Source organism: Paramisgurnus dabryanus, chromosome 8, assembly GCF_030506205.2.
Source record: "Paramisgurnus dabryanus chromosome 8, PD_genome_1.1, whole genome shotgun sequence".
Classification (NCBI taxonomy): Eukaryota; Metazoa; Chordata; class Actinopteri; order Cypriniformes; family Cobitidae; genus Paramisgurnus; species Paramisgurnus dabryanus.
This window is the reverse complement of record NC_133344.1, coordinates 5,757,580-5,784,660: the sequence shown is the minus strand read 5'-3', so window position 1 is coordinate 5,784,660 and position 27,081 is coordinate 5,757,580. Positions and strand designations below refer to the sequence as shown.

The following is a 27,081-nucleotide window of genomic DNA, read 5'->3' as shown; positions in this document are numbered from 1 at the left end:
CAGACAGGTCATCTTTTCGGAGCAGCCTTCCTAGTGCCCGGCCGGTATCAACAGTGGAACAGCAAATTGTGGCGACGGGACGTGACATATGTAACTGAGACGTTCCCTTTCAGTCGGTCACTACGATGTCACATCATGACCGATGAACTGGGAATACTTACCAAAGCACCACTGAAGCTGATCCTTCAAGTGCCTGCGTAACCCTCCAACTCTCCTTTTTTAGGGAGATGGAAATGGGGTTAGAGCAGAGGCCTGGAACCACTTGTTCCTTAACCCACGATAGTGAACTAGGCAAACTGGGAAGCAAACTTCTCAAGCGGAATCAAGATAACTGCGGAATGAGTACCCTCTAGTGAGAGGCTGACAGCCTGTGCTTCCCAACATCGGCCACCAAGCGGTGGAGGAGTACAAAAAATGATATGGGTTTTGCACTAATGGCCTTCCATAGTCCTTCCATTGTGCAGCACCAAATTGAAGGCTGCAAGACGACACACGAGCCGTTCCTGGGTGTTCTCACCGATTTGAGGAGAGAACCAGAGAGAATACTGGCTCGATACGAACACTGTAAAATCTATTAAACGTTTTAGGTGTGTCGCCAAGCCAGCAGCTCTTCAAATGTCTGTTAGCAAGGAACAACGAGCCAATGCCCAAGATGATGCCACGCTTCTGGTAGAATGGGCTCTCAACCCAAAGGGGCAAGGAATGCTGTTATTCGTAAGCAATGAGGATTGTATCTACAATCCAATGGAACATCCTCTGCTTGGTGACAGCTATCCCAGTCTTCTCAGCATATAAAAAGTGCTTTTCCAACGTGTGCTAAAATCCCGGAACAGAGTTTTGCTACATCTTTTGATCAGTTCTTCAATAGCCGCTTACGATTTCCTCGCACCGTGCACTAGTTTTCTTGCGTTTGTTATGACTGATTGAAGTGTGAGCTAAAGTGTGTGGGCTAGGCATGCCATTCTCTGGAACTTGTTCTCCCCATCTTCTGGCAGGTTAAGTTCTTAGTTTTCAAGTCCCCCATGCATCTAATGTCTGTTCAATGTAGCGAGCAATTCACTCCAATGTGTGAGAGTGCTTCAAGTGGTGCAGGTTAAGCAGGGCATTGTGAACCTGGCCTCCGACTGATGGTAAAAAAGCTGACACACCCATAAAAGATTATGTTAATCCTCTCTTGCTCCAACTATCTATACATAGGTTCAGATTCCTCGCATCCATAATGATCTCTTTTAATTTCTGCTAAGATCTCCTGGAAAGAGCTATTGGAGATGGAGGCATTCAGGGCAAGCTTTACTGTCAAGGGCTGCCTACGATGTCCTGCCTTCTCCCACAAACCTCCAGTGTTGGAAAGTCTACGGACAAGTGTGTAAGCCCTTCCTCCCCCATCATCCCAGTGGCAGCCAACACCATATGTTCGGGAAGGGGAGGGTCAAGCCACCCTCACCACCATAAGATCAGACTCCGGTCAACTAGGCAGAGCACAGGACTGGAAGCTGTTGGCAGACTTGAACAAGAGACTCTGTTTCACAGCTGAAATTGCAGCCACCATCCTGCGACCAGACGTTATCCTGTGGTCAGCCTCGCTCAAGCTTGTCTACACCATCGAGCTCACCGTGCCCTGGGAGAGTGCATTGGAGGAGGCCTATGAACGGAACAAGCTGAGGTACGCTGAACTTGCAACCGATGCGCAACAACAAGGTTGGTATGTGAAGGTACGCCCAGTGGAAGTAGGTTGCAGAGGTTTCGTAGCCACCTCAACATCCAGGCTACTCCGGGAGATGGGAGTGCGAGGAAAGGCCCACCGGCAGGCAGTCAAAGACCTTTCCGTGGCTGCAGAAAAGGGAAGCCAATGGCTGTGGGTGAAGAGAAAAGACTCCACCTGGGTCTTCAAGTGAGTTAATTGCACCTAGGGAGTGAACCTGGGATGCTGGGATTCCTCTGAAGAACCCTCTGGAGGTGTCGTGGGCCTATCAGCAAAACACCCAGGAAGGAGGGCGCCATCACTCAGTTGACCATCCCACGGAGTCGCAACGATGCCTCAGGTAAGTATTAAGGGATATCAACATCAAGGCCTATACAATAGACCAGTGTTGTTGGGTAATTGCGTTAGTTTGCCACTGTTTGCCACTGAACTGGCATTAACAACGAAAGTGTGGCCTCTGGCCTTAGTCAACCGGGTTGGCACGTATGGTTCGGTTGCAGTGAGATTTAGGCACTTTCTTGTGGTCTTGTGTGTTGCGGCAAATAGTATGCCATACAGAACTATTTGCCACTGAACCTGCATTAACGACAACAGTGGGGCTTCTGGCCTTAGTCAAACGGTTTGGCGTGTATGGTCAGGTTGTGGTGAGATTGTGGCATTAGAGACTGAGGTTAGGTCATGTCAAGGGTTTATGCACTGAGTTACGAGAAAGGAGCAACCTCAGGAGATGGAAGGCTGAGTAGTGTGGCAGAGGGTCACTCAATTAACCATCCCACAGTCTCATCGGTGCCTCAAGTATGCATTAAGGGATATCAACATCAAGTCCTATACAACAAATCTTTGCCGTATTTATCTAAGCCCCAATAAGGTCCCTCTTGGAGCTCCAGGTGTTTGGTTCAAGTACATTGGCAAACTTTTTGAAGGAAATCGACTCACACAGTCATGTAGACAGCCCAGTATCAATAAACCAATTAACCAACGCTGTTATGATTGCTATTTTTAGTTAATTTTTCCAGATTTATGTAAAGCATAAATGGGTTTTTGTAACATCTTTATTTTATTTTTTTTAGATCTAGGCTCTGTTTGTTTTTTGTATGGTTGCAATATAACTTAGTGTTATTGAAATCTATTATGTAGATAGTATATACGTAAGAAACTTAACAATAACAAGGTGTGTACTTAAATTTAAATAATAATCCAAATGAATGGCTTTTTTAATTTTTTATTTACAAATTATTACATTGAATTTACATTATTTATTAAGTGCGAAAAGTCTGTCACTTTTATGAGGCAGTACACAATGTAGGTTCAGAATATGTAGGTTCAGCTGTGATGAAAATGGTCAGTGAGAGTCCATTGTCCCTAGTGCTGACTCGGCCTGCACTGCAGAGCCTGCCCACAGTGTGATGAGAGCAGAACTTATGGGTCAGAGAGCCTTAAAAGATAGCCATCATTAATTAGATGATATGACCTGTTAATTAATTTAGCAGTGTAGAGACAGTGTATACCATGTGATTTTAATGTTTTTCCAGGGAGTAATGTTGAACCTCTTCCAGTTATTTTGTCACTCTAACAAGCCAAAAGCATATATAAAGAGTTTGGTTCCAAAACGCAATAAACACCTTTTTTTTTAATGCAATAAATCCGCTCAACAAATCACAGCGCACCATTTCACAGTTTTCCTCATCTACTTTTCACTTTCAACAAACAAAAACATAATAATACTTTGATGGATTTATAAACCTGTGGTGGTTTTCTGTTGTGGGGAATAAATGTAAGTCATTAAAATCATATAGCGAGAGACACTTGAGAGTCTGAAAAATGCCAGCTGTTGCTTGTTCTCACCAGTGTTCGAATTATGTCAAAGCTTATGGGTGGTCCCCTAGCTAAGCCCCACCCCCCGGCCAAGCTCCACCCCCCTCATTATAGGGTCGCTGTGATTTCACAACGTAAGATGTGATCGTCCTTGATCAACAATCATCTGATCCTGGTTTTAATCAAAGAAACCCCAAATTATCCTTAACTCAAACTCTAAAAAAGTTTACCCCTCAAATTAGTGTGAAACACTGGCAAGGGCAGAACTTTTAAACAGAATAGGGGTGAAATAGGGTGGACTCATTCTTAAATTACATAATTTTACTATATAGTAGTGGTTAAATGGATGATTACATTGCGTTTTTTGAGTCATAGATTGAATAATTTTCGGATCAGCAAAACTGGAAATTATGAACATATAAAAATAGAAAAGAACAAAGTTACAAATAAAGCAAGATCTAATAACAGTAGTATTTAGGTACATAAATATAATCAAATGAATAATAACACTGTCTTCTTCACTGTATAAATTACATATAATTAATCTTTTTAAAGATACATAATTTTAAAGATAGTTATCATGCCACCAGGTTGAAGGTTGCTGTCCCCAGCACTCACAGCAGCCCCATTCGCGTAATTTGCGGGTGGTATACGTCCCCACCGCTTTATGACCAAGTTGATTGTGCCCCAACTTCCAACCACGAAGTAATTCTTGCGTTCATAATCATAATTAGGGTCCATATTCATTTAAAACGCATGGACAACGCATGACGCGCCGCCGCCTTCTGCTTTTCAAAGCGGTCGCCTGTGAACACAAGTTTTGTTTTAGAAGCGTCTGAGTGCACTTGCTGCACCGTTAGATTTAAAATAAACTTGAGCGCAACTTGATATCTTGATAAAAGGTAAAGGTAAAAAAAAGATAAAAATCTACCGGTAAGTTATATATGTAACAATGATTAATCTATTAATAGTTATTCTTCATCTAGTTCATGCAAACGGGAAAAAATATAGGGGAAAACATTTGTTTCTTTTCAGCAGTTGATAACTTGATAGAAGGTAAATGTCGTATTTTTTATATCTACCGGTAAGTTATATATGTAACAATGATTAATCTATTAATAGTTATTCTTCATCTATTTCATGCAAAACGCTAGGGGAAAAAATATAGGGGAAAACATTTGATCCTTTTCAGCAGTTTTTGAATAAGTTTAATTGAATAATATTAAAATACCTTATGGTAGGGCTGCATGATTATGGCAAAATCATAACTGTTTTTAGACTATTTGCATTGAATTGGAAACGATATTTTTGGAAAATATATTTATTGCAAGGCTGCAAAGAATAGTGCACTGAGGATTTAATTATATTATTTTAATATAGTCAGTGGTGAACTAAAGTGGGCCGGTCTAAGACATGAAACTCCAGGGCTGAAAATGAGTCCCACTTCGGCCCTGCATGTTACATTTTTCCAAGGTTTAAAAAAACACATGCAAAAAATACTTTCTACAAAAAATTATTTATTTCTGAAAGATGCGTAGTTGAGCGATAGGCTAAGTATTAAAGAGACTATCATTTATTATCATTTAAGCATGATTTCTTCTGCTTTCCTAATAAAATATTTTGTGTGACTGGGTTGACCAGCCGTCAGTCTGAGTGGATAGCTTTGCCACTGTTATGAAATAATTGTTTGAGAAGATAAAAAAAAAACCTTAAACCTAAAGATTGCTAAAGATTCTTACCGCAACTGAGGTAAAAAATACTCCACACGCAGATAGAGACATTAACTCGTCTGTCAATTCCTCCCGAAAACAGCATGAGGCGCACTTGCGAGTTTCTTTATGTCGGACAGAAGTCATTTGAATTATTTTATTGCGAAATTGGTACAAATAATGGACAGTATCGCTTTGTGACACGCAAAATAAAGCAATAAACCCCGAGAAGCAGTGGGTTACCAGTGCATTTTATAACAGCTAAGGGGCGTTGTTAGGCACGACGCGAAGCGGAGTGCCTAAAACCCCCTTAGCTGTTATAAAATGCACTGGTAACCCAACGCTTCAAGGGGTTTATTGCGTTTATAAAACGGTTACTTCATATGCATAACGTTAGCGGGATTTTATAAAATTAAACACAAATAAGTTGTAATTATATTAGTACAAATATTACTCTTCCGCCAAACAAAGTAGTTCCTCAGAATCAAGTGTGACTGAAACAGAGCGCAGTTCCCAACCAACAGAGATGCAGCAAAGACACAATAAAAATATGATTTAAGACTGTGGTGTTTATTTTATAAATCACCATTCATCTAATTTATACATTAACATTTATATTGTGCAACTGTTGAAGTGATCAAATATGCTTGGAAGCATGCTGAACTCTTTCCCCGTCAGCGTTTTATTTAAGTTGCCACCCAGTTTTAGTTTAATGCCTTGCAGAAAAATTATCTTCTTTAAATAAACATAAAATATCAAATGAACAGACCATCCGCTTTCAAACAAAAACAAACAAAAAAAAAAACGTTTCATTCATCCTACCTTCATTTGTTCTCTTATCACCTCTCAAATTTTTAGCTAAAAGCGGAGATAATTCCATATTTGTGAAGAATTTATGTAAGAGATCAGATTGAGCCATCAAAACTTACACGCTGTGTTTTCAGTGTTGAGTGAATGCGTCAGTGTTTAAGTTGGGTAAGATCGCCACCCAGTGGATAATAGCGGACGTATGAACTTGAGTTATAAACTCTTCAGACAACGTTTTCTCTTTATCGACGAGATGACTCAACAATATTTATTGACATTCATCTAGATATCGCCATTAATTGTGCAATTGTAGACAAATAAAAAATATGATTAAAGACTGTGGTGTTTATTTTCATAAATCAGTACGCAGCAACAGTGGCGCAGTGATACTTATGTAATGTGGTCTGAACCGTGAGGTTACCAGTGTATTTTATCACGGCTTAGAACGCGTTTCAACCAATCAGAATGAAGAACCAGAACTGCCCGTTTTATAATAAATCTTTGAAAATCAAATTATTTTTTTTCAGTTCAGCAGATTTATTTCAAGCATACAATGCAAAATGTACAATATGTACAACACAACAACAATTAAAAACAAAAACCAAAAAACTACTGATAAACCAACAATCAAGATTCATTGCATGCTTGAAAAGGAGTGGGCTGAAGTTTAACACTTATTAATTCCCACCCCTCCTTCAAACTCCTAATACATTACATTTCCTTACACAACTTATAAATTACATTTCTTACACAACACAAACCCATAATCTTCATGCATTTATACAATATGTTAGCAACAGGCATTCTGGCTTAACCAACTCATATTCCTATTGCATATTTTTATAACATTCAAAAATCATTTCTTTAAATCTTTTCCTAAATTGTTTTATATTTAGACATTTCTTAAGCTTCTCATTTAGGTTATTCCACAGTTTTACCCCTTGTATGAAAATCAAATTATGGATTTGATTTTTCAATGTTATTATAACCTAAAGATGGTATGTTGTGAAAGTTTGTAACAGAAAATAGTGGTTTTCATCTCGTAACTTTCTTGGTATAGAAAACATGTTTTTACCGAAATTAGTCAAAATTGATTTTTTGGGGTTTTGGAACCAAACTCTTCCTATATTTGTGCTTGCCTGCTTTTCATTCCATGCCAATGTTTTTTTAGTTTCGTTGTCAATTGTTGTTTACTTTACTACATCACATTGTTGTCCAATTAAATTTTTATCCTTGAGTTCCTTAGAATTACTATTTCCCAATCATATGTTTTTTTGTATTTTCCTCTGGTTTCAACAAAATTATGTAGCATTTTGGGGCAAATATGCAAAATAGTAAAGCAAAACTTGAAGCTAAAATAGCAAATATCTCCAAGGCTAGAGTAAATTTACCTGGTGTACTGATGTAAGCTAGAAAAAATTCAACCCATACAGCACAGAATATGAACATACTAAATGTGATGAATTTAGCTTCATTGAAGTTATCAGGGAGCTTACGAGCCAGAAAAGCTAAAATAAAACACACGACTGAAAGCAAGCCTATATAAGCAAGAACAGCCCAGAAACCAACAGCTGAACCTAAACTACATTCTAGAATGATCTTATCTTTGTAATAACGCATGTTCTTATATGGGAAAGGAGGTGATGTTGTTAACCAAAGCACACAAATTAGGACCTGTATTAATGTAAGGATAACAACACTTAGTCTTTGTTGAGGAGGCCCAAACCATTTCATAACATTATTTCCTGGAAGTGTGGCCTTGAATGCCATTAACACCACTATTGTTTTCCCCAGAACACAGGAGATACAGAGGACAAAAGTGATCCCAAACGCCGTGTGACGCAACATACAGGACCACTCAGTGGGGCGACCAATGAAAGTAAGTGAACAGAGAAAACACAGAGTCAATGAGAAGAGCAACAGGAAGCTCAGCTCTGAATTGTTGGCTCTTACAATAGGTGTTTGTTTATGAAGATAAAACACCAAAGATACAATTGATGTAACTAATGCTCCAATGAGAGAACAAAGAGATAGCACAATCCCCATGATTTCTGTATAGGAAAGGAATTCAATAACTTTTAAAACACATTCGTCGTTGCTTTCATTTGACCAATACTCCGAATCACAAGGAAAGCAGTCGCTAGAATCTGTGAAGGAATTAAACAAATATGAATACAAAGCACATTTCATGGTCTCTGGCCATTGTACAGTATTATAGCATGAGCTACTGTAGCACCTGTGCTGTTACTGATCTCTCCTGGTGGACATTGTATGCAGTCATAACAGCAGATAGGTTTTCCTTTCTGTACAGCCTTCCTAGTGCCTGGAGGACAGCTCATACTGCACAAAGACACTGGAAGCTTTAAAAAGAGAGTGTACCATGTCAGTTGGTGACTGCTCTTCCAAGGGGCGCAGCTTTAAAATATGAGTTCGGAGTGTCGTGTGGTGCTCGTGTTTTCAAAATATGTGACCCGTCATGGAAACCAGTGACACAAGTTGGCAGCACAACTTTCGAGATAATGAGAAAGAACTTTTAATTTTTTCCAAAATTTGTGATTTTTGTTTTTTGCAGAATTTGTTAGTTGAGATCACCAAGAATCCTCTGCATGTTTGACATAGCAGTTTTTATATATTTAAAAGCATACATTTTGGGGTTGAAATCGGCTTGTTTTACCAGAGATTCTAGTGTGCAGCAGGGGGCGTCATTGGCTGTGTGTATTAACATACTGGATAAGCGGCTTTTGTTTGTTTTGTTATTACCCTCGCCCCCCAGGGAACAGCGTGGCTACTTAATTGAATTCCTTATCTAATTGGCTACATGTTTTGGCTATCAATATTTTCCATAAAGTCATTGGCTGATGGAGGAATGAGGAGCGATTGGTTACATCCCTAAAGGACATCACGTTTTTTGATGGCGTTGTTTGGATTATCTATTATACTCCCTTCCTACTTTTAAATATAAACTTTGAAGGTGGGTTCATGTGTTTACCGGAACCTAAAGTGTAATCTCATATACATTTACATTTACATTTAGTCATTTAGCAGACGCTTTTGTCCAAAGCGACTTACAAGTGAGGTAAACAATAGAAGCAATTATGGCAACAAAAGAACAGCAATACATAAGTGCACTGGAAATAGTCTCATCAAGTCCAACACAATATACATAGCCAAGGTTATGTTAGTATTTTTTTTTTTTTTTTTTTTTTTAGATAAAGAGGAAGGTAAATAGAGAAAGAGATAAAGAGAAGGTAACTAAATAAAGATAGTAAATCTGTAATTAGGAAGTTAGGTAATGATGGAAGAGATGGGTTTTTAGCCGAGTCTTAAAGACAGCTACAGTGTCAGCTGATCGTGTCACGACCGGCAGATCATTCCACAGTTGTGGGACAGTTCCTGAGAAGGTACGCGTTAGTGTTTTCTTCCCTTTTTGAGATGGTACCACAAGTCTTCGCTCGGTGGCAGAGCGCAGTGATCGAGAGGGTACATAAGGCTTTATAAGCAAGCGAAGGTAAGGGGGTGCTGACCCAGTGATGGTTTTAAAGGCCAGGAGCAGAGCCTTAAATTTGATGCGGGCTGCTATAGGAAGCCAATGTAACTTGACAAAGAGAGGAGTGACGTGCGCCCTCTTTGGCTCATTGAAGACCACTCTTGCCGCTGCGTTCTGAATCATCTGTAGGGGTTTGGTCGTGCAGGCTGGAAGTCCTGCCAGTAGCGCATTGCAGTAGTCCAGCCTGGACAGGACAAGAGCTTGGACCAGGACCTGCGTAGCATGCTCATCTAGGAAAGGTCTAATTTTCCTAATATTGTAGAGGATGAATCTACAAGAGCGAGCGGTGCTGGTAACATGCTCCGTGAAGCTAAGCCGATCATCACTGACCACTCCCAGGTTTTTGGCCGTCTTGGAAGGCGTGATGGTCGAGGAACCTAGCTGAATGGAAAAGTTGTGCTGAGTCTTTGGTTCAGATGATATGACAAGCAGTTCTGTCTTCGCAAGGTTAAGCTGGAGATGGTGATCCTTCATCCAGAGTGAGATGTCCCTCAGGCATGCCGAGATGCGGGCAGAAACCGTAGGATCATCAGTAGGGGTGCAACGGGTCACAAAACTCACGGTTCGGATCATATTACGGATTTTGAGGCACGGATCGGATCATTTTTCGGATCAGCAAAAAAAAAGTATGGGAAAATTCTAATAACAAATCAAGAAATTACAAACATTTATAAAAAGAACAAGGTTGCACATTAAGTAAGGTCTAAAATCATTAGTTACAGAAATCAAATGAATAATAACACTGCATTTATTGTATTAATTAAATGTAATTATTATTTTTTTAAAGCTTCAGAAGTGATTTTCTCTTTGTCTTGGGTTGTTTGATTAACATTAATGACACAGACTTAAGTAGGTCAATTGAGCTTACTGTCTCTTTAAGACCAAATGTGCACAGACTGCATCTCTCTGTTTGTGCACTACCGAGTCCCCTTAAACGAGCGCACAGACACAGACAAAGGGTGAATTACAGACGGCGCAGCATTACAGTCGTCCCACATAAAAACGTTACGTTGTTTTTCATTGCTCTATTAGCCAAATGTATTTTAATACACTACAGTATGAGAGAGAGTAGCGCAACTCTCTGAAATTTAAACATCAAGAGTTCTGATCTTTGAAGGATGATTACGTCTTACTGTGCATTCAGACCGCCACCGGCGAGAGCGTCAAAGTGTCCGGAAGTCATTCATTTTCAATGAGAGCCGGCAGCGAGCTCCGGCGAGCAGCGGCGCGGCGCGTCATGTACAGCGTGAGCGTCGAGGAGAGTTTAAATCAGATCAACTTTATGGTAATGAGATATGACGCGGTTCGGCGGCGAACCAATCGGAAGGCGGAAATGTTCACCGGCAACCAATCGGAAGGCGGAAACCTCCGCATGAGAGGAGTTCAGAGAATCCATTCGAGCGTCAGAGCGTCCACTACAACTTTTCTAAGCGTCGTTGTATGGGCAGCCAGAGCTTTTACTCGAGCTGGACCGGACGCATTCAACCGCACGCGTGCGTTTGTGCGCAAAGTAAACTGATCACTTTAGCGCCGTTTTGCAGTTAAACTGTTTAAAATCACTTGAATGTTAACATTTGCAAACCTTTATAACACTTACAAATTATAAACTTTCCCTATTTAAATTTGCGTATTAATCCGCGAATCACATGCGAGCTGAACCGTGGGTCGATCCGTTGCACCACTAATCATCAGGGTGGAACGACAAGTGGAGTTGAGTGTCGTCTGCATAGCAGTGGTAGGAAAAGCCATGTTTCCGAATGACAGAGCCCAGGGATGTCATGTATATCGAAAAGAGCAGCGGTCCAAGCACAGAGCCTTGAGGGACCCCGGTATCAAGACGTTGGGGTTCGGAGACGTCACCTCTCCAGGATACCCGAAATGACCTATCAGAGAGGTACGACTTGAACCATAGAAGCGCTGTGTCAGTGACACCCATAGACATGAGAGTCGACAGGAGGATGCGGTGATTGACCGTGTCAAAAGCTGCAGATAGATCCAGTAAGATCAGCACAGATGATTTGGAGGCTGCCCTTGCCTGCCTTAGGGCCTCAATGACTGAGAGCAGCGCAGTCTCAGTGGAGTGACCATTTTTGAATCCAGACTGATTGCTATCCAGGAGGTTATTTTGTGTGAAGAAAGTGGAGAGCTGGTTGAACACAATGCGTTCAAGAGTCTTGGAAATGAAGGGAAGAAGAGAAACGGGTCTGTAGTTCTCTAGCATAGCAGGATTGAGAGTGGGTTTCTTCAGCAACGGGGTTATCCGGGCCTCTTTAAATGCTACAGGGAAGGTGCCAGTGGAAAGGGATGAATTGATAATGTGAGTGAGAGCAGGGATAACAGACGGAGAGATGGCCTGGAGGAGATGGGTGGGTATGGGATCTAGCAGGCAGGTAGTCGGATGATTAGAAGCCAAGACCTTGGAAACATCTGCTTCGGATAGGAGAGAGAAGGAGGGAAGGGAGCATGTCTCAGGGATTTGAGAATGCGCAAGAAGCGGCGGCTCGGAGAACTGACTGCTAATAGTTTTCGTTTTCTTCACAAAGAAGCAAAATCATCAGCAGTTAGGTCGGATGAAGGTGGAGGGGCAGGGGGACAAAGAAGGGTAGAGAAGGTCTTGAAGAGAGTGTGAGAGTCAGGTGAGTTGTTAATCTTTGAATGGTAGTATAAGGTCTTTGCAGAGGAGACATCATTGGAGAAGGAGGCAAGAAGAGACTGATAGAGGCAGAGATCAGAAGGATCATTCGATCTGCGCCACTTCCTCTCTGTAGCCCTGAGTGTGGAGCGATGCTCACGGAGAACCTCAGTTAGCCAAGGAGCAGGAAGTGTGACCCGGGCCGGTCCAGATGTCAGAGGGCATAATGTGTCTAAGCAGGATGTAAGAGTGGAACAAAGTGTGTCAGTGGCATTGTCAGTATCTAACAGAGAGAGTTGGCTGGGAGCGGGCAGCGTGGAAACAATCGCAGAGGATAAGTGGGAGGGAGAGAGCGTGCGCAGGTTGCGCCTGAACGTGACCAATGGGGGATCGTATGTAGCGACAGGGGGAGTCAGGTCGAGGTCGAGAGTAATTAGGAAGTGATCAGATGTGTGAAGTGGGGTGACCTGGGTGTGGTAGGTGGAACAACAGCGTGTGTAGATAAGATCTAAAAGATTGCCAGACCTGTGTGTTGGTGAAGTAGGGACTTGCTTGAGGTCAAACGACGCAGTCAGGGTGTTGAAGTCAGCTGCCTGTGGTTTCTCCAGGTGGATATTGAAGTCACCAAGTACTACTAAAGGAGTACCATCCTCAGGGAATGAAGACAGAAGTATGCTAACTCCTCCAAGAAGTGTCCAAGTTGACCTGGGGGGCGATAGATAACTAAAAAATGCATTTTAGTAGGGTGGATGATAGTAACAATATACGATTCGAAAGAGTTGCTGTCACATGAGGGGGTTTGCTGTTGGAATTTCCAGTCCTTTGGGATGAGCAGACCAGTTCCTCCACCCCTTCCTGTTGTGCGAGGACTGTGTGAGAAAGTGTAGTTGTTGGAGAGGGAAGCCGGAGTGGCCGTGTCCTCTGGTTTAATCCATGTCTCAGTAAGTGCTAAAACAGAAAGGCCAGAATGTTAGGCAATGGCAGTTATGAAATCTGCTTTGTTGACAGCAGATTGGCAGTTCCATAAGCCAATGGGAAGAGAGAGTGAGGCAATAATGGAAGGTGGGAGAGTGCGGAGGTTATTAATATTTCTCCCACGGCGACGTGATACAACAGATTTACGAGTTGTAATGACAGTAGAGATATGAAAGCACATAGTAAAATTATAAGAATAGGAAATGTACAAGAGAGGAAAAGGAGTGCTATATAGATAAATAGAAAAAGTTAGTACAAAAAGTGTAATACTTAAGTGCCCAGTCGGTGTCCCTGCTCGGTGGAGTCGCGCAGGTAGAGTCGATGGTCTTTACACTCTTCGGTCTTCACACGACGAGGGCTGCACGCGACCGCTGCCGCGGTGGACTGACTGCTTTTATAAGTGCTTCAAATGTGGGCTGAAACTAAGCAGGCCACGCCCGAAAACAATCAACAACAAGTTAATGGCCGAAACTACTACTGTTTTTACTGTAATACACTAAAGCACGCGAGGACACGTGAGACAAAGGTAAACAAGACAGCGTTTCTTAGCAACGACACTGCGCTAAAACTTCACAAGTCTAAAATCAAATACACTTACACGTTTCTGTGGACTCCTGTTGATAACTGCTTCACCTGAAGACTGAACTGTTTACTGCTGTTTAAATACTCTCCTGGCGTTGGCCACGCCCAAAAACAATCAACAACAAGTTAATGGCTGAAACTACTACTGTTTTTACTGTAATACACTAAAGCACGCGAGGACACGCGAGAACAAACGCGGATTGCAGCACGTGAGACAAAGGTAAACAAGACAGCGTTTCTTAGCAACGACACTGCGCTAAAACTCCACAAGTCTCAAATTTACACTTTTAAAACACTTACACGTTTCTGTGGACTCCTGTTGATAACTGCTTCACCTATACATATACAGTGTTACGACGTAAATAGTCCTCAGATTGTATATTATATTGTATTACCAGACGTTCATGCGAAATCCGATGTAAACAATAAACTATATATCTATATTTCATGGATTATACACATTTGTGGACAAAAATGGTCATTGGATGATTCACACATCTGAAACAGACTGGATTCAACATGTGATCAACACAAAGGTAAAAAGGCCTGTTTTTTTGCATGTTGTCATCTGGACTTCTGTCACAAAATACTACATATGATGCTAGAGCATCTGTATCTCAAAATGGCTTTCAGGGGGTATGGCTTAGCTAAATCAGATGTAAATGAGCCCTACAGTCACTTCCAGCAGGAGAAAGGTGAAACTTAAGCGGATAATTTATATAATTTGAGTTCCTACATTTAAATGGCCACCACTTCTCCAAATCTTATCAGCTTCCATGTGTTACACATCGTTGGAAGGTTTAGAGACTACACTTTCAGAATCTATAAATAACTCAAAATGCCCCAGATCCGATTTGTGTCCCTCCTTTCCGTGATCGGTCACATATGTGTTTGTTGCGTCATGTGAACCATGTGCATCACGTGTTTTGTTAAAATAATTTCCTGCAGCATACGCGTCAAAACTGTTTATGATAAACGCGGGCGTCGCGCCGAACAAATTTTTTTCCAGGCGCATTCGCACCGCATTGAGTTAAAACCATCTCAACTTTTCATAATCCCGCAAGCGCACCGCAGGTCATGTGACAAGAACCAACCGACGGTCGTGTTTTCCGCGTTGTTTTATACGCGAAATTTAAACCACCCCTAATGCACTTTACATAACCCTTGAGACGCGTCTGCAGCAGACACTTATTTTGACAAAACATGTGATGCACATAGGTTAACTTGACGTGCCGAACACATATTTTTGTTATTATCAATGGCATTAATTTTCCAATGAGCTTTAATATATTTTATCATATTGCCTTAATGATTATTACATTTATTGTCATTTCCACTATTGTAACAGGCATTTCATAATTTATTTTTGACGTACCTGCCTGCTGTTCTCAGGCCATACCATAAGTTCCTGATTAACTTTAAGACGTTGCTCTGGAGGCAGTGAGTGGTCATACGAACCAACCACTTTATACTGCATACCTCCATCTTCAGTTGGCTGCCAGTTGAGCAGATCATATTTCGCCACAGGATCACCATTTGAAAAAAATATTTTCTCACCTGTTTTGGCAGTGAAACTGACATCTCTCATATACTCCAGCACCTGAGAATAAACGCAAACATAATTGGTTTCAATTTGACTTTTATCTTTTAATTCTCTGTCTTCTTAATTACCTTTCTTGGTGTGGGCACTTCTACTTTGCTGCTGTTGGTGGAGGATTTAAGATAATTTATCAAACTATGCAGTGCATAGGCAATAGCATAAGTTGCCGTGTACACTTTATTTGCCATGCGCATCTCTGATGCATCAGTATATTCATTGTGCACTTCTGTTAAGCGTTCTGAGCCAGTACAGCTACTTGTGCTACCTCCGGTGTTTCTGAAAGAGCACTGAAAGGTTTCTTCCCAGAAATCTTTTAAAAGTTCATTTTTTGGTTCTTGATTAGGGTGCACAGTCAAAAGAAACTCTTGCAGGCCGTCAAGCTTCATGTTCTGTAAGGCAAAGCCCATGGCTCCCATGAAGAAACTGTTTTCCTTTGTATCGTGAAAAGTTTCAGAATTGATCCAGGATTTAGTACCGATCCACTGGATCCCGGTAATGTTCTGTTGCACGATCAATTTTTTGTATGGGAGGAAATCTACGTATGATATAAAAAGCACCACCACCTTGGCTGTTCCTTTTTTAACCACTTCCAGTGTTTTTAGTAGCTGCCTTTGTGTATCGGTTTTTAATATCGTCTCTGAGTATTCAACACAAATCCCCAATTGTTGGGCTGTCTTTAAAAATTCCTCCATTCCATAGATTCCATAATCATTGCGACTGTTGACTGTTCCAACCCAAGTCCAGCCAAAGTGCTTGAGAAGCTGAGCCATCGCAATGCTTTGAAAATTATCACTGGCCATCATTTTGAATAAGGATGAAAACCTTTTTTTGTCACTCAAGCATTCACATGAGGCAAAATGACTGATCTATAAAACAAAAAGAAAAAGCAAAGTATTAAGAAAAGTATTGCTTTTTCTTATAATTGACCCTAAACCCCGACACCACTCCCAGTTCAACAGTATTGTTATATTTACACCAATTGTTTTCATAAAGTTTCATTATTTTTAAAGTGCATCTTGTAGTGGTTCATTATGCATTGATTTATGATGACAACATGTGGCAAATCAATAAGAGAGTTCTTACCACAGGGAAACTGAAAGGGCTTAGTAAAGAGGCGATGGCAACGGTGGGAGAGGAGCTTGTATCTCCAACAATGGCTTGAACAAATGGTGGTCTAGAACAGGACTCATCTTGCAAAGTCTCTTTAAAGCCATTTAACAAAGCCAGGCATGACAGGATAGCCTGATTGATTGATGCACATGAATTATATATTTTATAGCCCAATGTGACACCAGGCAACAGCTGTGTGTTGTTGTTTATCTCTTCTATGGTAAAAATCAGCGTCTGAGCTAATTTAAAATCACGAAAGTTAAAGCTGTGACAATAAACATCAGTCAAGTGTTACAGTACATTCTGCAAATAATCATTAAATAAGTATAATAATAGTACCTCTAGTAAAGGGATAGTTTACCCAAATTGAAAATTCTGTCATCATTTACTGACCCTCAAGTTATTTCTAACCTCTATACATTTCTTTGTTTTGCTTTGTTCTACCAATAATTTATTCATCTTTTATGATTATAGTTATTCATATTTTTTTACCCATAATTTTACTGATTTCACCTTCTGTACATGATATTCAGTCATAACAACATATACTGTAGGTTTTTCTTTCTGCACAGCTTTTACGTGCTAGGAGGACATCTCTCACTGTACACAGACAAAGGCAATTGCAACAAATATTGCAGCTTGCTAATTTTAGAATGACCTGTGTATTTATACAGTTCACATAAACTAATAATGAACTGCACTTATACAGCATTTATTCATCTTTGTTTATGTTAATTTCAACAATTACTAATACTTTATTTAAATATTATTAACAATAGTCAGTGCACTGTGAAAAAACAATTTCACAGTGCTTTATTTCTATTAACTAACATTAACAAAGATTAAAAAAATACTGTAACAAATGTATTGCGTATGGTTTATGTTAGTTAATACATGAACTAATGTTAACTATTGAACCTTATTGTAAAGTGTTACCGATACATTTTAAACAATCTTAAAACAAGTGTGTTAAAACAACACATACTGTATCTAGTTAAGGACAACACATTTAAAGACACATAACTTGATACTTGATTAATCTCTCTGTTATTATTGGAACAACACACTTTTTGTTGTTTTAACACATCTTGTGTTCTACCTTTTATAACACATATGTGTTAAATAGGATAACACAAAATTTTGAAACAATGTTCTAAAAATTAACACATCCTTTCTTAGAGTGAACCAAGTGAATAACAGCTAAACAAAGACCAACTACAAATATAATGATAATACTGTAGGTCAGATCAAACAAGTGTGTTTTTAAAAGAGACTTAAAAATGGATAAAGAAGGTGCTGCTTTGCTCTCAAGTGGCATGTTGTTTCATAACCGAGGCCCTACCCGGTTCTTTTCCCACTGAAAAGAAGCATCATAAAGTCCAAAAGTAACAATTTCATAGTGTGGTCTGCTTCTGGGTTGCATAAATCACAAATTAAGATATTATTAACAGTATTCTTTTTTTCATGCTCCAGGTCTGCTTGGTTACAAACATTTTGCAGAACCAAGAAATTAATGCAGGTATGGAACAACTTGATGATAAGTAAATAATGACAGAATTTTCCTTTTTGAATGAACCGTCCCAGTAGTAGTATTTCTAATACTACAGTATTCATAATGCATGGTGTCATACAGACCTGAAACATGTAACTGGTTCTGGTTTGGAAGTGAAAGGATGAATCTTTGCCACGACATTTCTATGAAATTGAAAAATCCCCCCAATGTTGATTTCTCTTTCTGCAGAAAGTAGTGGGGGTAATGGCTGGCTAAGGATTTTGCAGACTTCTGCTGTGGTTGGGATGCAAGCACCATATAGCAGCAGTAGCAGGAGTGACGCTGTCTTCTTTGCCATGCCCATGTGAATGTAGAGCAGGAGCCTTTGTGGCAGAACAGGAAATGATTTGCCTTTTATTTTGTTTTGAAAATCCATTTGGGATCAGCATCATTATACGAGTTTGCTTTTTGCACTCATGCTGCAGTATGCAAGAAACACCAGCATAGAGCAATTTTAGTATTTTTTATTGTTTTATAGAAATATTGAACCACCTAAAGACCAATTGAAGCTGAACTACAAAATAATGATTTTCCTGCACAATCTTCCTGCAATCCTGCTGTTCATTTTTTGGGAACCTGAGTTAAGTACAAATTGCTCATTGCTGTACCATCTCATATATCTTTTTGTCTTTTGTGAAGTAGTTTGTCAACAAGTCATTTTTCTGAGTAAGATCTTTTTAATGATTTTCCAGCCTTGAGTGCAGTAATGACCCCCTGAACAACATTATGAAAAATATAATTGTAGTTTTCAGATATGAAGGCAACTTTCATCATTTTGTTATATGTTTATCAAGCTGTTTGTTAATAAAAGAGCATCACAATTATAATCTGCATAACTCAATACAGGTGAGCTAAGGTAAAAATCTATCCTTAACTCTTTCACCGCCAGCGTTTTTTTTTTTTTCAAAAGTTGCCAGCCAGCGCCATCGTTTTTCATGATTTTCACCAAAGTTTAATGCCTTCCAGAAAATGTTTTTCTTTAAATATATAAACATACAATATACCAAATGAAAGAACAGACCCTCTGCTTTCAAACAAAATAACCGTTTCATCCTACCTTCAGTGGTTCTTTTGTAATCAGATTTTGAATATGGGTATGTTTTTGCAAAACACCCCATTTTGAGCAAAAAGCAGAGATAATTCCATTTTTGTGACGGACTTTTCATAGAGATCCCATTCAGAGCGATCTTTAAAACAGACACGGACATGCAGCCGCTTGCCATAGGGCAATACTTCCGGGTTTAAAAAGTTGTGCGCCACCTGGTGGATAATAGCGGTATTGCGGAAAGACGGAAAATCTCGTCATTGGCGGGGAAGCGTTTTCTCTTAATTGACGAGATATCTCGTCAATGGCGGTGAAAGAGTTAACTGTATTATCACTATAGTATCTATACATTGCCTTTTGTATCAAATTTCAAACCTACAATCTGTTTTTGTCTGTTTTCAATAATACAATATAACATTTAGAAATTAAAATGCTACAGGTCAACAGCTACATGGAATTTTCCAGGCAAACTGACAAAAGCTGGAAAAAAGCAATACGGCACAGAGTATGAGCATACTGAATGTGATGAATTTACTTCATTAATGTAGACTGCATGATATAAGCTCTCATAATGGAAGCGATGCGGTTGTGATGCGTAAATTTTTTCCAGGCGCATCCACACTGCATCGTGTTAAAACATCTCAACTTTTCAGAATGTCGTAAGGGCACCGCAGATGATGTGACAAGAACAAACAAGGAGAAAGTGGGGCGTCTAATCCACAATAATACCCAGACATTCCCAGAAACCTACGCAACTCTCTATGATTTGTAGGTACTGGAAAAGCACAGATAGCCATAATCTTCGCATCAATTGGACGAACCTGACCATTTCCCACAATCTTACCTAAATAAGTGACAGTAGCTTTTCCAAATTCGCATTTTGCCAGATTTAAAGTTAAAGAGGCCTCGGTCAAACGAAGAAAAAAATCCCTTATCTGGACTAAGTGGTCTGCCCAGGACGAGCTAAACAAGACCACATCGTTCAAATAAGCTAATCCAGACAACACCTTGTTAACCAGGGCGTTGGAATGTGGCTGGAGAATTTCGAACGCCGAACGGCATAACACAGTATTGAAGGAAGTCGTCAGGTGTTACAAATGTCGAAGGTTCCCTTGCCCTATTAGTCAATGGGACCTGCCAGTACCCCTTCAAAAGATCAAATTTGCTCACAAACTTCGCAGAACCCACTCGATCCACACAATCATCTATGCGGGGTAACGGATAACAATCAGGCTCAGTGATGGAATTCAACTTACGATAGTCGGTCAAAACCTGTAAAATCCATCAGGCTTATTTACAAGAAGACAAGGGGAACTCCAAGCACTAAAACTGGACTCAGGCAGGTTGTTCTTCAATAAGCAAGCAACCTCCTTTTTTAAAAACTCATGCTTCATGGGATTTACCCTATATGCATGCTGCTAAATTGGTGAAGTAAGACTATTTAGATGTGCAGATTAATTCAGGACTTTGTGTAGACATATTTTATAATGAGTATTATGAGGTGGTCCGCGAAAATTCTTGATTACAAATAGTGGTCCACACACCCAAAAAGTTTGAAAACCCCTGGTCTAGGCCATCAAGAGGATCATGAGGAGTGATTTTGAGAACATTTGGACAACCTTGTCTTATTTTGGAGCTACGTTCTCCAGATTCGGATATGTCGATCGGGGGCCCCCCAGAGGTCATCTGACACCGCGCGGGGTCACGAGGAGCGCGTCGGCAAACCCATTACGGAAAATAACATTGGTTTAATGGAAAAGTGTCGCGACCCCTGCGTGGTCCCCGAACGTCGCGCGGCCCCGATACACCCGTCGTAACATCCCACAGGGGGCCCGGCTGGGGACTCCGAAGGACGCGGCAGAGAGCCTATCGCGAGCCGAGTTACGAACCCTAAAACTGCGATTTTCGGATATGTCGGGCCAGAGCCGTTCGGCAGACCGCGCGCCGAATTTGGCGAGCTTACGACTTTTCCCGTTCTCGCGGGAGACCTGACAGTTTCCCACGTTTCGGCATGCGGGTTCGTGTCGGCTTCCGATCGGGCCGAAACTCTGCACGCGCGCACTCCGGGGTCCCCGACGACGGAACCCGGAAGCGCAGACTTGAGCGATGTTCGGAAGAAGAGTTGTAGTATCTTGCGCGGCGGTCGCCCTTTGCAATGGGTTTACGCGGTCGCGAAGACTCCGATTCGACCGGGACGCGCGCGGGTCTGTTAGTCCGGACGTCCTCTCCGCGAAACGCCGAGCGTCGCGGCCGAGACCCCTTCGCGACTCGACCTGCCTGCCCTAGTTTTAAGATTTTCGGCAAGGCGTAGCGCGCACGCCTTACGCCGTCGGCGCGCGGGTTCCGGATATGTCACGCTAGAGCTCTCCGGCAGCCCGCGCACCGATTTCGGCGACCTTTCGACTTTTCCCAGCTTAGCGGGAGACCTGACAGTTTCCCGCTACTGGCCGTGGGTTCGTGCCGGAGTCGGATCGGGTCAAAAATCGGCACGCTCTATGTCGGAGTTCTCCCGAGACGGACCCCCGAAGCGCGGGCTGCTGCGGCGTTCCTGAAAATATAGATTCAAAAAAAGCAACGCAAAAGCAAGGCCTGAGGCCTATGGGAATTATAATGGGGGAATTTGATGTTTTCGTATGGCGGCCAAATTTTTTCTTTCGTGCCAAGACACCCGTCTTTGGATATGTCGTAGAGGGGCACTCTGTGAGCCAGGGCCCCGAATTTGGGGCACCTAGGCCCTTCCGGGGCCCTTCGGTGAAGCTGCAAACCCTAACCCTAACCCTAACTGCAGGGGTCAATCCGCACAAATAATGGGCAAATGGACAAATAGTGGGTCCGTGGACGTTTGGGGGGGGTCCCGGGGGGCGTGTCCAACCGTAACGGGCAATCGGACAAATAGTGGGTCCGTGGACGGGGTAGAGTCTCCTCATGGTGGCCGAGCGCCGAACAACATCAGAAATCCCTAAAATCCGTGGAAAACCAAGTCGGCCATCTTTTGGGGGAGGGGCGCGAAAACTGCGCCGGCGCGACCGGCCGGCCGTACGGGGACCCCTGGCGGTGTCTGCTCGTCCGTGAAAAATTTTGGGCGCATGGCTGACAGTTTCCCCTTCCCACCTGCCTCTATTTTAATCTAAGGATGTACCCGGTCCTAACCTGGTGCCCTAGGGCGAGAGCTACCCACATCAATATTGTGTTCAATAATGGTAGTAGCTAGGCATGTCAGAAAACAGGCTAGGAAAGGACTCTACTAACTGAAGAATGTCACTTTTCTCAGAGAGATGAGGTAAATGATGGACCAATTTTGCTACATCTTAGAGTTATCCAAACGTCCTTCAATAATACCTAGAGAAGGAAGATTAATGTAGTCATCTCCAATACACTCCAAAGACAAACTGTTAAAAAAGGTAGTCCCCTTTCACTCAAATATGAGGAATCTAACACAGTAGTTACTAAACCAACAGAAGATGTAAGAGGAAAATAAGGCTGTAAAAGATTTATGTGGAAAACCTGTATTCCCTAACATCGTTCTGGGGTTTTTAACAGACAATTCTGCCCAGAGAGGCATTTTAGGTCTGGATAAGGCAACAAAGCTAATACTTGGTCTCCGATCTCAAACTTTCGAGACACTGCTTGCTTATTAAACAACCTCTCCATCTTTCTCAGTGACTTTCCCAGCTTTCTCTGGGAAACGGCACGAGCTTCATACAGCCGATATCGAAAATCACTTATGTAATCGAGAACATTTTTACAGGGTTCAGTGGGAATCCAGTTATCAGCAAGAACTGCAGTAGGACCACCCAAAAGCAGCCAAGGCAATCCCTCTTCCCAATCAGAGCCAATTTCCACACAATATGACCGCAGCAATGACTTCAAGGTCTGATGAAATCTTTCATGGGCCCCTTGACACTGAGGGTGGTATGCACTGGAAATAAAAAATCAGTTAAAGCTCTGAGAATAGACTTTGTAGTGATGGACCTAACATGATACGCAGCTAAATATAGAGTAGATAAATACATAACTGTTAGTAAATACTGATGACCAGTCTTTGATCTAGGTAAGGGACATACACAATCAACAAGCAGATACTCAAATGGTGTTGATATTGTTGGTATAGGTTGGAGAGGAGCCACAGGGATTTTCTGGATTGGCTTACCAGTGGGTTGGCACACATTGATGAGTTCAAATAAACTTGGACACATCTTGTTTTAATTTAGGCCAACAGAATCTTTGTTGCAGTCGATCATATGTTTTCCGCACCCCCATATGTCCAGCCACTCCATCGTGAGCTGACCTGATCACAGATTGGCTTAATTTGGGAGGAACTACCACTTGAACATAAGCTTTAGTAATTGGTTCAGTTTTACTGACCCACCGTCTAAGCAACAACTTCTTACTTCCTCCGCAAACTGAGGAGAGCCAGAGCCCCGGCCCCCATCATGTACACCTTCTACAGAGGCACCATCGAGAGCATCATGACGAGCTGCATCACTGTCTGGTATGGCGCCTGCAACGCGTCCTGCCGAAAGACTCTGCAACGCATAGTGAGAGCAGCTGAGAAGATCATTCCCAGATAGCAATTTTGTTCCGGCCCAGCTCCGGCCCACACAACCAGTTTTTCCTCGGCCCACATACAACAAAGAATGACGGCCCTACAGTGGCCCAGTTCTGAATTACGGACAAAGGCCACACATGGGCCACAACTGGCCCATGTCTCTGACAGATAATAGCCCATAATTGGCCCAAACCTGGGCCAGAACAGGTTATAACATCGGTACCAGTTCTCAGCCATAGGTCAACCATATTAAAACCAGCATTTAACCAGAACTTCCAAAACTGAGCCATAACTCAGCCTAATCTTGCCCAAATTATATTAATAAATAAATCACACGAAAAATTACTTTCAAATTGTTTGCCTTTTTATTAATCAATAGCACACAAGTCAATAACACTACAACATTGTATGTGTTAAAACTCTTCTAGTATAAACTGCCAGCAATAAACAAAAATACTAGTTTGTTCAAATACATTATTGGCATGAATCTACCAACAACTTAAATTACAAAGCAATTTCATCCTTAGTAAACAAACAAATGTTTAGAACAAACTGATAATAAAAAAAACCTTTGTGACAGTTACATTTGTGTGTTAAACGTAGCTTGCCCAAATTGCCAGCTATACACAAATACAGAAGTTCATTGAAATTAATATATAAGCATGAATAGAAATTTAAATGAATTACCATGGGTAAATACAAGTTTAAACCAAACTGAACTTAAAAGTTAATTAATTAGAAACTTCATGTGTATGTGAAACCAACTCTACAGCCAGCCAGCCAGCAAAAGATACAAGGTCCAGTTAAAGTATTAGCATGAATCTAACTTAGGTAATTTCAAATAAAACGAAAAATTAAAACAATACAATTCATAAAAATGAAACAAACAATCAAACACTAATAATAATCTATGTGTATGAGAAAGTGTTCCTATTCAGGATTGTCCTCAACAAGAAGTAATGCTTTCCAGCCTCTCTTTTCTTCTCAGCTCCTCTTTCCATAGATGTAAACATTACAGCAGCCCACTGTTATATAAAAGAAAACAGATGCAAATCAATAATTGTTATGAAGCAAACGCCATATAATAAAGTAATTAAAAGCATAATGATATACTTTAAAACAAACAGTTAGATAAATAATTAGAAGATGAACCTTTTAGGATGAACTGCTTCTGTTTTCTTCCTCAAGTTGCTTTGGATGAAAATGTCTGCGCTGAATGTCTAAATAAAATGAAACATAGCTTAGACCTTAAAGACGTACTTTTCATTTAGATACAAAGCAAATGAGATATGTTCTAAGCATGTATTTAAAATATATTATATGAGGAATATCCCCATTATTATTTACCAAGAAAATTAAGTCAAATCAATATAAATGAAAGAGAGAAGAACCATATACTGCACGTCTAAGGTCTTCACAATTGCTGTCATACTTTATCCACCTATGACAAATTCAGCTTTGCAGATATAATTCTAAAGATTTGTCAAGTATTGATTTTGGAAGCAATTAAATTAACATTAAATTAAATGGTGGCCCTGATGTACTGTCACTAACCTGAATGTCACCTCCTCCTGTCCTGTCAGCATCCTTGTCCCACCTCTTTACCTGAAGCAAACACAGCAGATGATTAACAGAAAATAATTTCACAGTATTCTATATATTCAAAATATTTGTATTTTTACCAATTTCCTTTGTATTCAACAATGCAATTCGTGTAACTAAAGTAATGTTAGGCTATGGTCAGTTCTTACTCACCTAATGAATGAAACCACTGTCCAGCCCTCTGTATTTATCAGCTTTCACTGAAATCACAATGTGACTATTTAGGCATATAGAGCAATCTTTTGATATATAAACACAAAGATGCAAACATGAGCCTCAATATTTAATTTACCTTAATGTGTCTATTTGAATATACACCCCATCATCCTTCTCTTGTCCCACTCCATAGTCTTCATGTCTTGATGAACACAGACACACTTTCATCAAAAAAGAAAATTAAACGTTACAGAAATACGTTTTTTAAATATGTTTTTTATATAAATGTTCTAACATCAGGAAGACCAGATAACCAAATTCGATCACTTTATTATAATATGATCACAGTTATTCTTAACCTGATAGAAAACAGCTAATTTAATATCAATATATAACGTTAATTGTCACACATTACGTTATACACGAATCACGTAAACGTTTGCATCCCTTTATACGTTTGTAAGACATTTAAACAAAAACATTTTTATGATTGAGTTTAAATATTTAAGTTCAGGTACTTACTATCTTTCATCCTGCTGCCTTTGAAATCTCTGTGTCCGTTATGATTGATTGACACGGTGTAACTGCTACTCCGACGGTAACCCCGCCTATTGGTTAATTTGATTGGCCGCCGCTCGGCTTCCGTTAACAGGAAAGCTCGTCTTCTGTTATGTGATTGGCCAGTGGCACTCGCCTTTTTTGATTTGATTGGCCATCTCAATCATTTTTGACAAGGTGTTCGACGTAATGCTGAGTTGCAGGAACTAGAAAAAGATGACGTTAAAATACCGCGAGAGTGATTTGAAATCAGAATGCTGTCCATGATCTTTCGAGTCGCTCTCGCAGTACTTTGATGTCATCCGCGTGTAGGTTCTTGTTGCACTTCATAAATAAACTGCGCATCCTTAACGTAACGCGAAGGTTAACAATACATTTTGTTTATTTCTGCAGTATCTAACATTTGATTGTACACAATGATAGTTTTACTTAGTCATTGAAGTCAGAAATCTTCAGCACAGTAACGTTTATTTCTGCAGTATCTAACATCTGATTGTACACAATGATAGTTTAGTCATTGAAGTCAGAAATCTTCAGCAGGAATAAACTCCTGCTACAATGAAAATCGCGCAAAAGCAAGTTTAAATAGAAACGATCCATGGTGCTTCTCAAAGCAACGTTATAGAAACTTTTAAATTCAGAAAGAAAAACTTTTGGAAGTTCAGGGTCATTTGAACAAAATAATCTTGACCCATCTGAAGGCAAGTTTATGTGATTGAAATGTAGACAAACATTATTGTCCAAATATATTGGTTTCTTTTAATACAAAACTAACATTTTACTTAATAAAGGTTGAATTAACATTAAGATTAAGATAGCCTGAAAATCCTTCAATTTAATTATTTATTATAAATCAGTATTTTAAATGTGGCTTACAATCACTAGACTGATCTGGGCCAGAATCACTACACTGATCTGGGCCACATACCTCCCAATCACAACTGGCCCAAATATTATCTGCCATCATGGATCCAGTGCCATCATTGCCACACCTGGCCCATACTTGGCTGACATGTTGCATGCCGTTGCCGGCGGCACGCCAGCAGTGCCATCATGAGGCCACATTCGGGCCGAGTCCGTCTGCTATCTGGGTTGGTGTTTCTCTCCCCTCCCTCCAGGACATTTATGGAACACGTCTCA

The 27,081-nt window shown here is 40.7% G+C and overlaps 1 protein-coding gene and 1 long non-coding RNA gene across 5 annotated transcripts; both read right to left on the bottom strand.

Moving 5' to 3' along the window:
• Positions 1-6,958: 6,958 nt before the first annotated feature.
• LOC135771667 (extracellular calcium-sensing receptor-like) lies at positions 6,959-23,508 on the bottom strand. The gene is made up of 9 exons (XM_065282002.2): positions 23,468-23,508; positions 22,671-22,995; positions 20,221-20,348; positions 18,115-18,354; positions 16,453-16,744; positions 15,441-16,235; positions 15,145-15,369; positions 8,270-8,393; positions 6,959-8,180 (listed from the first exon to the last, which is right to left on the bottom strand). The coding sequence occupies exons 1-9, from the start codon at positions 23,506-23,508 to the stop codon at positions 7,285-7,287; spliced, it is 3,066 nt and encodes a 1,021-aa protein (XP_065138074.2). The 3' UTR covers positions 6,959-7,284.
• Positions 23,509-23,674: 166 nt separating this feature from the next.
• LOC135771762 (uncharacterized) lies at positions 23,675-26,645 on the bottom strand. Of its 4 annotated transcripts, none has more exons than XR_010543019.2 (6): positions 25,906-26,645; positions 25,520-25,604; positions 25,381-25,444; positions 25,180-25,230; positions 24,778-24,845; positions 23,675-24,650 (listed from the first exon to the last, which is right to left on the bottom strand). It is a non-coding gene; the product is annotated as an uncharacterized lncRNA (long non-coding RNA). The 4 variants fall into 4 exon arrangements; XR_010543021.2 differs by having other exon boundaries at positions 25,520-25,585; XR_010543022.2 differs by having other exon boundaries at positions 25,381-25,427; positions 25,520-25,585.
• Between the last annotated feature and the right edge of the window lie 436 nt (positions 26,646-27,081).

Bases quoted from the DNA above. Each gene is read 5' to 3' on its own strand.
- LOC135771667 (XM_065282002.2), bottom strand. From the start codon at position 23,508: ATGGGGGCCGGGGCTCTGGCTCTCCTCAGTTTGCGGAGGAA. The intron at 22,996-23,467 runs GTAAGAAGTTGT...TTTTATTTCCAG, and splicing joins CTCCTCAGTTTGCGGAGGAA to TGCATACCACCCTCAGTGTC. The intron at 20,349-22,670 runs GTATTAGCTTTG...TGGATTTTACAG, and splicing joins AGTTTGAGATCGGAGACCAA to GTTTTGACCGACTATCGTAA.